Source organism: Lagenorhynchus albirostris, chromosome 20, assembly GCF_949774975.1.
Source record: "Lagenorhynchus albirostris chromosome 20, mLagAlb1.1, whole genome shotgun sequence".
NCBI classification, from domain to species: domain Eukaryota; kingdom Metazoa; phylum Chordata; class Mammalia; order Artiodactyla; family Delphinidae; genus Lagenorhynchus; species Lagenorhynchus albirostris.
This window is the reverse complement of record NC_083114.1, coordinates 58,418,538-58,430,212: the sequence shown is the minus strand read 5'-3', so window position 1 is coordinate 58,430,212 and position 11,675 is coordinate 58,418,538. Positions and strand designations below refer to the sequence as shown.

At 44.6% G+C, this 11,675-nt stretch overlaps 1 protein-coding gene across 3 annotated transcripts in view; it reads left to right on the top strand.

Moving 5' to 3' along the window:
• The first annotated feature begins 238 nt into the window (after positions 1–238).
• Positions 239–11,675, top strand: part of GNA13 (G protein subunit alpha 13) — a 39,730-nt gene continuing 28,293 nt past the window's right edge. The window contains exons 1-2 of one of the 3 annotated variants that reach the window (XM_060133445.1): positions 239–611; positions 2,899–3,125. In XM_060133445.1, the coding sequence (XP_059989428.1) occupies positions 329–611; positions 2,899–3,125 (510 nt within the window). In that variant the 5' untranslated portion in view covers positions 239–328. Of the gene's footprint in view, positions 612–1,977; positions 2,043–2,108; positions 2,231–2,898; positions 3,126–11,675 lie in introns of those variants that run through there. The other 2 variants (XM_060133446.1, XM_060133447.1) reach the window with 2 other exon arrangements.

The window sequence follows — 11,675 nt, the reverse complement described above, 5'->3', positions numbered from 1 at the left end:
CTCGCGAGAGAACGTGAGTCTCCGGCCCGGGGCGCGAGTCGGGGGAGCGGCCGCGGCGTGCGCGCGCGCCCCCGGGAGGCTGCGGGCGCGCGCACGCCCCGGGGCCACCGCCCCTCCCGGGCCCGCCCTCCTTCCCTCCCTCCCCGGCCAGCCTGGCCCGCCCTGCCCGGCCCGCCCTGCGAGTCAGTCCGCTGGCTCCCTCCCTCCCCCAGCGCGCTCGGGCCGCCGCAGCGCTCCGCGCCCTCGAGCCGCCGAGCCGGAGCCGTCCGCCGCCCGCGGAGGAGGCGGAGGAGCCGGAGGGGCCCGCCGAGGCGGCGGCGGCGGCAAGATGGCGGACTTCCTGCCGTCGCGGTCCGTGCTGTCCGTGTGCTTCCCGGGCTGCGTGCTGACGAGCGGCGAGGCCGAGCAGCAGCGCAAGTCCAAGGAGATCGACAAATGCCTGTCGCGGGAGAAGACCTACGTGAAGCGGCTCGTGAAGATCCTGCTGCTGGGCGCGGGCGAGAGCGGCAAGTCCACCTTCCTCAAGCAGATGCGCATCATCCACGGGCAGGACTTCGACCAGCGCGCGCGCGAGGAGTTCCGCCCCACCATCTACAGCAACGTGATCAAAGGTGCCGGGGGTCCCGGGCCCGGGGGCCGGGGGCCGGTGGGTCGCTGGGCCCGGACTCGGGCCGCGGCGCGGGGCCGGGCACCGCCCTCGTTCGCTCTGTCCCTGACGGAGGACCGGGCCCGGCGGGCGGGAAGGGGGCGCGGCCCGGGGGAGAGGATGCCCGGGGGCGACCCGTTCTCCCCCTTGCCGCCCGGCCAGGGGGCGCGGCGGGTCCCCCACCCCCAACCCCGCCGCTGGCCTCGCCCCCTGCGAGAGGGAAGTGAGGCGAGCCGGGTGCTCCGGAGCGTGGGGTGACCTCTCCTGTCCTCCCTCCGGACGAGCCAAACCCAGACCGTCCATCCTCACCCCACGCCGGGGCGCTGCCCGCCCAGCCTCGCCGCCCCGGTTGGTGGGTGACCCGAGTCACATGGGGTCGGGGCTGCTCCCAACTCCTGAGCCGGGGAGTTCTGGAACCGCCGCAGTCAGGAAACTTGTGCCCGAGACCCTGCTCAAGGGCGAAGTGTGACAGCTCTTTGGGGCAAGGATATGAAACTTCAGGGTGTCCTATTTACTGTGCTGCTATCAGGAAAGAGTGCACCATACAGTCAGCCTAAAAAAGTTAGCGGTGGTTTTTCGCCCCAGTGTCACGGTCGGGCAGGATGTTTGCCTGTAATCACCATGCAGCACGTTCCACTCTTCTTTTGCTTAATAATTGGGGGCGGGAGGGAGGGGGTACCACACTTGTTTCTACTACTTAAATGAAATCGTGTGTTGATACAAAGAATCTTCGGCCTAAATGTGATGCGGAGCCTGTACAGGTTGAGTCAATGAATTAGTGTTGGCTTAGACCATAGGCTCTGCTGCTGTTTGTGGGTATTTTTAAAATTGAGAGTAAGCTTTGTTCTCAGGTGAAAAACACACAAGAATTTTAGTTCTGGGCTTTCAAAGAATTACACAAGAGGGGATTTTATTTTTGTCATTGGAGCGATATAATCAATATTATAGTTATTGAGTTATAATCAATATTCAGTTATATAGGAGCTGGTTATAGATTTCAGGCCTATCCCAGCATCGTTTTTTTTAAGGGTTTTTTTTTTTTTTTTCAGGAAGTACCTAAGTCACTCTTTGGTGACACTTTTTTTCTCCCGGGATTGAGTAGAGGAAAACTGCTTGGGGGTGGGGGGGGGTAAGGATGGGGGAAGGGCACTAGGCCAGGAGCTCACAGACCACAGCCAGCCCTAGTACCTCTGACGTTAAGCTGTAAAAAGTGGTTGTATTTATCCTCTCTTCAAGTTTAGAACCAAACTAATTAAGGTCTCTTTCAAGGCCGAAGACTGCCTAGCCAGTCCTTAACCGAAGGTACCTTTGTATCCCCATGCAGCTGAACGGTGCAGCTGAACGGAAGGGATTCTGTCAATGAATAGAGCCAGCATGTTAACTGATAGTCAGCCAGGTAAACACCTGGTTCTTCATGTGCACGGGCTCCTACGCATGACCTACTTCGAGCTTTGATGATGAGATGCAGTCACTAGCCATCTGCATTTTTTGAGTTGGCGTGATCAGAAAATTAACAGCAAAACGGTTTTTCAGTTAACCAAACAGATGACCTAATAGTCCTGTGATTGTTAAGAGGGACTAAAGGTAACAGTCTAGTGTTAGAAATAATGGGTTTGATTTAATCTCTGTGAGTTGAAATCTCAGCTTCTACGTCTTTTTTGCAGTTGGTCTTCCTCCTTCTAGGGAGGTCTGACTCCATTCTCTGCGTTACACTGATTTGAAGCTTGAGATGGGAGAAGTTTCTGAGCTTTGAATGTGATCCTGGAAGACTCAGGGTTAAGCAGGGTGCTCAGGGACCAAGCAGATCACAGGGTGATAAGTTTGGTTCTTGACGTCTCATAAATAAACGTCTCTTTGAGAGACTCATAAAATCTTGCTTGCAGATCTTTCTTCAGAGCCTGGACATCAGGCTATGCAGCATAATTTCTTTTTCCTTTGCTAGTTTTTGTTCTCTTGTGACTGCGTTCTACCCAGGAGTTAGTTTATAAATTAGAACATGTTAAAATCCTTTAGGAGGAGCACTTGTGTTAATTGTATTTGCTTTGCAAGGCTCTAATTTTATGATTGTGAACAACTGTTAGTTTTTTTTTTTACACTCTGAGAAGTTGCTCCTGTTTGTCTTGATGTTGGTCTCCAGTTTTGGAGGCAGCAGGCCTGGAGTACTTAAGAAGTTTAAGGAAATAATACTAGAACCAAATCTCTGAGAATATCTAATGACTCCCATCACACTTTTTTTTTTTTTTTAAACAAAGGTATGAGGGTGCTGGTAGATGCTCGAGAGAAGCTTCACATTCCTTGGGGGGATACCTCAAACCACCTCAATGGAGACAAGCTGATGGCGTTTGATACACGGACCCCCTTGACGGCCCAGGGAATCGTGGAAACTCGAGTTTTTTTACAGTATCTTCCTGCTATAAGAGCATTATGGGCAGACAGTGGTATACAGAATGCCTATGACCGGCGTCGAGAATTTCAATTGGTAAGAGATTTGGTTTTTTTTTTAATGTTGTGATTTTATTTTAACGGCATTTATTAACATCTGATTCTAACACACCTTTTTCACTGACTTCCACAATATAATGTATCTATCCAGAATTTTAGCCTCAGAAACTTGGATTGCTCTATAGATGAGCTTTTTAAACTGAGGAAGATAAAAGTAAGGTAAACCCCATAGGTTTGGTGAAGTTGTTATAATTAGTTGGTCATTTTTCCTTTTTGAAAGTAAGATCATCATGATTTTCTCAGGCACTTTCAAATTATTAGTTTTTTTCTCCTTTTAGAAGTAATCTCTCAATTCCAGCAACAATATTGATCTTTCTAGAAACTGACCTTTTACTCTTGGATTAAGAGTTCAGTAACCTGATTGTTCAGATGTGCTCTTTATCCTTAGTCTTCAGAGGTATTTATTTCATGATTCAGATTAATTTAATCTGTAAAGAGGTTAAAGTCCTTAATACTGTTTAACAGTCATGCTTTTTGTATATTTGCATGCTGTGTTTTTTTAAGGCTTCTAAGCACGTTTCACAAAATGTTCCTTCTTAAAAAACAAAAATAATCTGTTATTTTTTATACCTCTGTTTCACATGGGAAGCACCTAGAATTTATTTTATATTTATCATATCTACTTTATCTTAAACGAGACTCCCGTAAGACTTTGTAGCTATTATACAACATTGAAGAGAGAGTGGAAAAGGATCTGATCTAGGTTAAAGATACAAAAATAATGATTGAAATAGATTTTTTTAATCAAGTGTTTTGTAATTTAATTGTGAATGCTTTGATTGTATTCGGGGTTTTATTTGCCAAAGACCGGAAAGGTCCCAGGAATGATAGCCATCTAGACTGTATGCAATTTGGAGGGAGTTCAGATCTGAAGTGTTTTACTGTAATGTGATCAAAATAAAGTGACAGTTAAAAGTAAAACTGCTTAGAAAGTTGTTTGATGATGTCACTGGCATTAAAGCAATTCACATTTCTGGGTGTGGCTGCAAGATGATGTGCAGCCAGCAGTCCTTGCTGTTACAGTTTGTACTCAGCAGCAGTCTTGGCAATTAAGAGTTCTAGAAGAGCGTTCACGTTTGCTCTTGATAAAACTGAGACCTGAATCTTTACTTTCTCTGAATTATGGTCCTGGTGTGTAACATACAGCCTAGCACTTGATTATGTATTGTCTGGTATAGTTCTCTTCTTTAGTGTGTGTATCTTGTCTGTTAATTTATCCATTAATGAGAGACAAGGGCAATCTCACATAATTGTTAAAATTGAGTAGCTGGCAGCATTATATGTTGAATATTATGAATTAACTTGACAAGTGACCTCCATCTAATTCTCAGACTTAGGGTTAGTTTTTGTCTTCCACACACCCCTTCTCATCTCCCTTTACCCTCCCCCCTGTTTTTTTTGGGGTTCTTTTTGCGGTACGCGGGCCTCTCACTGCTGTGGCCTCTCCCGTTGCGGAGCACAGGCTCCGGACGTGCAGGCTCAGCGGCCATGGCTCACGGGCCCAGCTGCTCCGCGGCATGTGGGATCCTCCCGGACCGGGGCACGAACCCGTGTCCCCTGCATCGGCAGGTGGACTCTCAACCACTGTGCCACCAGGGAAGCCCCTCCGTCCTGTTTTTAAGTGCTGCTTATTCTCTTCTAAATTCATTTTCTCAACAAACCACACTTTTCACTATGAATTTTCTCAGGATGTTATTCGTCCTTCCAGGTCAGGGAAAAAGCATCCATCTGTAATAGCACACACTACATATTGATTCAGTGAATAAACAAACGGCTGTACTGTAAAGTTCTCTGTGGGAAAGTTCCATAAGTCCATTTAATTGAAGTTGGACCTCGGTGACACTTATTGAATTTGAACGTTCACATCTTACAGTCTCGTGGCCATCGTTGTGGAGAAGGCATTCCTGAGGATTTATTCGCCATTAAGAACGAATGGGTAAAACCACTCAGGCTGAGGACCTGCAGGTTCTTGACTTGAGCCAGCTGATGCTTTCAGAGCAGAGAAGGCCTCACAGACAAGGAGAGACGAGTTCCAGAAATACTTCTTTTCTGATGAAAGGTAGAGACACAGGGAAAGAGGAGCAGGGAGAGATCTAGTGTTAACTCCTGGAGGACAGGGATTTTTTTTCCCGTGTGTCTCCTCGGCATTGTTAATGGTATACCTGGCACAGGTAGTAGGTGCTCAGTGAGTGCGCTGGATCAGTGGCTCTCAGACTTCAGGATGCTCCGTGGTGCTTGGCGTGCTGTTGACCCTGGGGAGGCACTTTGCCTACTTCAACTTTTCCTCGGGGTCCTCTTTGGTTCCTTCTCCCGCCCACACACACAAAGCCCCGAGTCCTGTCTTTTCTGCCTCCAAAAGTCTCTTGCATCAGTCCCTCCTTTCCACCTTTCCATGTCCTGGTACCTCCTGCTTGGACTCCCAGGTGATCTTGTCCAGACACGGCCAGGTCTGCTCAGAAGGCTCTGCTTGTTCTCCACAGCTTCTGGAACAGAGTGCAACCTCTCCGTGTGAGTCCGGACTCTCACTGGCTTGCCTAGGATTCCACTGTCATTAGACCACATCACATACCCTATGACCTCTCAAATCCCACGTGCCCTGGGCTTCTGCATCCGTGGCTGTCTTCACAGAGTCCCTCTGCCTGGGTTCTTCAGGCCCGTAGCTGGTTACTAGGTCTCCCCCTTCACTTAGAACAACGCCAACCAGATTTTAATGTGACTGCATGTGGTCCATGGGCCCCTTGAAGCAGATTCAGCCGGAATCATTGCTTAACCAGAACAGAACAGTTTCCTCAACTCCCTTCCTTGCCTGGGGAGCCTGGGAGGAGCCCCGTGGTCTGTATCTGTGGCAGGCCGTAGGCCGTGGGGTGGGTTTGCTCCGGGGCCACCGTTCTGCCGGGCCCAACCTCTCCTGCGGGGAGCCTTCCCTGGGCCTCGCGCTGGACGGGGATGCCTTTCCTTAGCCTGCCTGCCTGCCTGCCTGCGTGCCGACCCCCATCTGGTGCCTCACCTGGTGTTCCAGCTCTTTGATTTGTGTTTTCATCTCCCTCTAAAGCAGAATCTCCTTTGGTCTGCCTTTTTTTGGTCTTTTTCTCTCATTAACATAGGGCCTGACACATTTTATTTCCTCATTTTTTTTAGACGATCTGAATTATAATATTCTTCTAGAAAAAAAAAGCAGTCCTCATTTTTTTCCTGGGAAACATGAGTGTTTCTGTATGCTAGTTTGTTAATTTTCCAGGAGATGGGAAGTTCTTGTATTACAGAATCAATTTTTCTTTTTTGTTATGTTTAACAATGTAGTATATTCTTGAATCTTGGATAGAAAAAGTAGTCATGGGGGAAATGAGAGGAGTTAGCAGATAAAATAAGAAAAAGTAGCCTTTTTGGTTTCAACTAACCCTTGATTATTAAATTTATTAATGCAAATTTAAATGCAAAAAAATGGGGGCAGTTTTTAAGCCTCCCTACGGCTTTTTTGCTTAAGATGAATGACCGCCCTTTAATCAGTTTTTGGGACGAGGGTAAGGTAGTGATATCACAGCTTTGGTTTTTAGTTTTTAGCAGGCCGTTCGTTTGTTAGTAATAACTTTGGGTGCAAACATGAATGTTTTCTTTCCCTAGTTCCCAAAGGCAAACATTTCCTTTTCTGGTTAGTCTCATTGTGGGTAAGCTAAATAGCTTACTGTGGAAAAAGAAAAGTCTAAAGATTCAAGTTGTTGTTACAGCTTATGGTGCCTTTCTCGTTCGTATAAGCTAGCACACTGAGGACAGTATATCCTAAGAAGTGGTCTCTTCTAGGTCTCAATTAAATGTCTGTAATGCTCTGCCTTGGCTGTACATTCACCATAGCCTGCCACTGTACTGAGGAGATACCCTCTCTTTAGAAAAACTCACGTGACTGTAACTAGGGAATTTGCTAACTTAGAGGACTAAAGAGATGGCTGGGAACCGATGCAACTGGGGACATGTAGCAGGAGTCACTGCCAGTTAGATTGTTCTGGACTGTGTAACACAGTTACTTATTCAGGAATGTAAGCAGAACGCATAGACCTGGTTACACAGGACAAGAAGGTGTGTGACTCTGGAAGGAGCACTGCTGCGTCTGTACATACTGTGACGGTGTCAGCGTTAATACAGCTTCCTGTGATGACCGGGCTTTTCTTTGCAATTCCTGCCCTGAAACCATTTTCTTTGTTATCGTGGTACCTTGGGTTAGACTTAATTTTTCTTACTCAAGTAGTACAGTTTGTGCTTGAGGATAGTTACACTTCTCCAAGCTGAGGAGCTAGTTTTTTCATTAAGACAGCTCTTCCCTCAGTCTGTGTAACAAAGTACCTATTTAGCCTCACGCAGCGGCCTGCAAAAAGGAGCTGAGTTCTCAGTAGAATAGGAACTTCCCTTTGGGCCGAGGGATTCGTTTCTTTGTTTGCACTGCAGTATGGATTTGAAATACTATAGAGTTAGAGGCATTTGTTTGTTCTTTAACGCTAGATAGGATTTGCTTTAAAGGGTGAATTACTACTTTCAGTTGTAAACTATTTTCAGTTTTCTGTTGGAGAAGGGTTTTGTCCATTTTCTTTATGAATAAAATCAAAGAAGGACTTTGACTTCAAGTTGCTAAAAACCTCCTGATTCTAGGCTTAGGATGAAATATTTCAGCCTATATAACAAGGATTATATGTTACGTTAGGAATTGTAGAGATTTTTAAAGTTAGGTCTATAGAATTTGGTTTTGGTAAACTTGATCCAATGTCACAGTGGTTATGTGTTATCCAAGCCTTGGAAACCCAGAGCTGTACTGCTGTTTACGTTGAAAACAAAGAGGTTGTTTTGGCACGTGCTTATAGTTTTAATATAACTTGGTTAGATTTTGTGTGTGTGTGCACGTGTGTAACACATATACATGCACACCTAAGTAGATGTCTTGATTTGTTATATCAAGTTGATGTGTTCATGTTTACGTGATTTTATTTTTGGTAGAAACTTGACTAGCTGTGGGATATCCGAACCCTGGGTGCTGCAGAGGGATTGTAAAATACTGTGCTGCCTTTTTTTTTTTTTTAATTAATTAATTTATTTATTTATGGCTGCATCAGGTCTTCTTCATTGCTGCGCACGGGCTTTCTCTAGTTGCGGTGAGCAGGGGCTGCTCTTCATTGCTGTGCACAGGCTTCCGACTACGGTGGCTTCTCTTGTTGCGGAGCACAGGCTCTAGGCACGTGGGCTTTAGTAGGTGTGGCTCGTGGACTGTAGAGCACAGGCTCAGTAGTTGTGGCGCACAGGCTTAGTTGCTCTGTGGCATGTGGGATCTTCCCAGACCAGGGCTCGAACCTGTGTCCCCTGCATTGGCAGGGGGACTCCTAACCACTGCGCCACCAGGGAAGCCCTTGTGCTGCTTTTTATATTACCTTTTATTGCTCTTCTTTACTAGAGTGTGGACCTAACTCAGGAGAGAGACTTGTGAGCTTGCTTTTAAGAAAAGCATAACGGCCCAAGGACTTCGTGCGTTGCACAGTCCCTGTTCATCTGTCACAGAGAAGCAGCAGCCCATCCGATCTGCCGGATCTTGTCCTATTAACCCCAACAGGTGCCAGCTTCTTTCTCCAGAAAATACTTCAAGTGCCGATAATTGACTACATCACTTTTTAACACCTTATGTTTTACAAAAATTGCTTTGTACTTTTCAGAGTACATTAATTATTTCTACCACATACACTATCATTTAATCCTTAAGTAAAAGAAAGCAAAGGGAATGTGGGCCGTTGTCCTCATTTCACAGGTTAAAAAATTCAGAGACAGAGAGGTTCCTTCGGCTCACAGAGGTAGTCAACGATGACAGGATAGACCCTGGAGCCTCAGCCTGCTGACTGCCTGTGCACAGAGCCCCATTTTGCAAGCCCTCCAGGGCTCTTTCCTCTTCTGAGCAACACCCTGCACTGATAGTTAACACTCCCCTAGTTCAGTTCTAGCATGTTATTTTAAATATATGTGAGGTTTTCTTACAGATACATAGCAGTGCACCGGTACGCACACAGTTGTTTTTAGTATTCCGAACTTTCCATCATTTCCTTGTGCCATTCCTTTTTTACTTTATGAACTTAGATTATAGTTACAATGGGAATGGTAATAAACTTAAATGTAATGGTAAATTTACTAAGTTAGAGAGGTACAGTTTTTCCTAACCACCATGCATTAGGGTGAAGGCTGTTTGAATGTTCACCTCCTTGAAAACTAACTACTAGTGACCCTCAACTGATGTTTCATCAGTCAACATGGTTTTTAACGTACCCTGAAACATAGAAGTTTAATGGCAACCAGTTATCTGAAAAGCAGCCATATATTTTTTGTAAGAAAGTGACGTTCTGAAATGGGCACGTATCTGGTATACAGTTGCGCAGATTTGCTCTTGGTTTGGAGGAGATAATCAGAGCAGTCTTAGTTATTTTTATGAATTCCTTTGCAGTGTTTCTCATGTAGTTGTCACATATTTCATTCTGCTTATGAGCATTCCAGATTGTAGTTTGTTGCAAGTTTTTGTTCCAGTTAGAAAGTACCTATTTCTGGAAATTAGCAGTGATTTTTATTTCCTTTTTTGAAAGTTTTTTTTTTTTTTTCTAGCTGTATGATACAATTCACTTCAGTCTTTGTTGTGAACGTTTTTTTTTTTTACGAGATGCCTTTTTTTAAGAGACTTTGTTACATCCACATTAGCAGAGCATTATTAGAATGAGCTGATACGGATCAAGGAAATAGTTTTGTTTTGAAAACTGGACTTTAGTGGCCTTGGCTACATTTACCAGTCTCTTTCAGCGATGGTACTTGTTTGTCTTAATCTTTCAAATTTAATCTCTCTTCTTTTGGCAAAACGAATAAAAAAGATTTTTAAATCACTGCAGTGGGTGAACTTTTTCATACACAACTAGTCTACAATAGAAGCAGAATACTTTAGTAGAATTACCCTTCTCTGATTTATTTTGGTTTTTGATCTAAGTCATAAGACTTGTATACTTGGTTTTGCTACATGGAACTTTACTTTGTATCTTCCAAACAAATTAGAAAATAACCATGTTCAAATCTATTCGTTTATTTTCCATATTGTAAAACATTATTACAAATGGTTTTAACGTGGGGACCTTAAAATGTGATGTGGTTTTCTGCTGTGCTGTGCAATAAAGTGGAACTAGGTGGCCAGACGGAACTCGTGTGGGTTCTGCCTCTCACTGTGTGAGATTGAGCGAGTCCCCCAGGCTCTCTTTCTCTTTCTGCGACTGTGAAATGGGGATGATTCAACTACCTTTGTTAGTCGTCGTAGGGATTACATGAGGTAATCCATGTAAAGCCTTTGACACAGTGCCTGACACACATTAATCATTTTATTATCGTTAGCCATTAACAGCCCTAGTATGTGCCATATCCACAAGCCATAAGTAGTTTCCTACGAGATAAGAGTGCTGTAAACTTTGATTTGATTAACTCTGTGAACTTGATTTCCCATATAAAAATCCTGAATTGTAAACAGTGCAGAATATGACTTACAGTCTCATTAGACCATTTGGCATCTCTAATGAAGGCAGCACCAGGGAGAGGTTTGAGGTTTTCGTTGTTACGTCAGTTCTTGTTTCCTTTCCAACGTCACTGTGCTTTGTTTCCAGATCGAAAATTCATGATGTGGCTCTTCATTTCTTCATAGTACCTTTTTAACATTTTGTGAAAATGGGGATGATATGTTCTCAACTTTTAACGTTAGAAACATTAACCCCAAGTATCCCACCCAGCGCGACGTCCGTTTGAAAGTCTTCTCTCTACTTATTTTATTTTGACTGTTTTTCTCGTACATAAATTACCATACTGACCCAGATTAGCTAATTTTACCTTACCTTTCACTGTATTGATTGTATAGTTTCCATTTCCTTGACAAATATACAAACTTTTAAAAAATGTTGCTTAATCTGTCTTCCTGACAGCTATAGCAATGTCAGTTCGGAAAGCCCTTTGCTTATGTATTTATTTTAAACAAAAAACATTTTATAAATGACAGGTCTATATCTTTATGGTTAGTTCTTGTATATATTTGTAAATGATTTTTAAAACACAATTCTAAGGAATCAAATGTAATAATGATAATTAAAATGCTTTGAAAATAAGGCAGTGTATAGATGTATGGTAAAACTCACCAGTACTGATCTTTCCCATTTGCACCGTGAGATTTCTAGCCAGAAGTATTTAATTTGGAGAACGTGCTCCTGAGACGCTTCAGATGTGTGGTCTGAATTAGCCAAAGTTGTCTTCCTGCCAGCGGTGTCGTGAGGTCACCGCAGCATGGGCGCAGGTGCTCCGTGACTCTCGCCAAATGTGCCGCTTTCTGTCTTTCCCTCTCCCTGCTCGGTTGTTTCTGGCGCCCTTCCCCCTGCACACATGTATCCTCTTTCCCTTTTTGCCGTTTCCTGTGCCTGTGGCCTGGCAGAGGTGTTGTGAGGACTCACGTTGAGGAGGGTATTTGGGCTTCTTTTCCAACCTAAAAAATTCC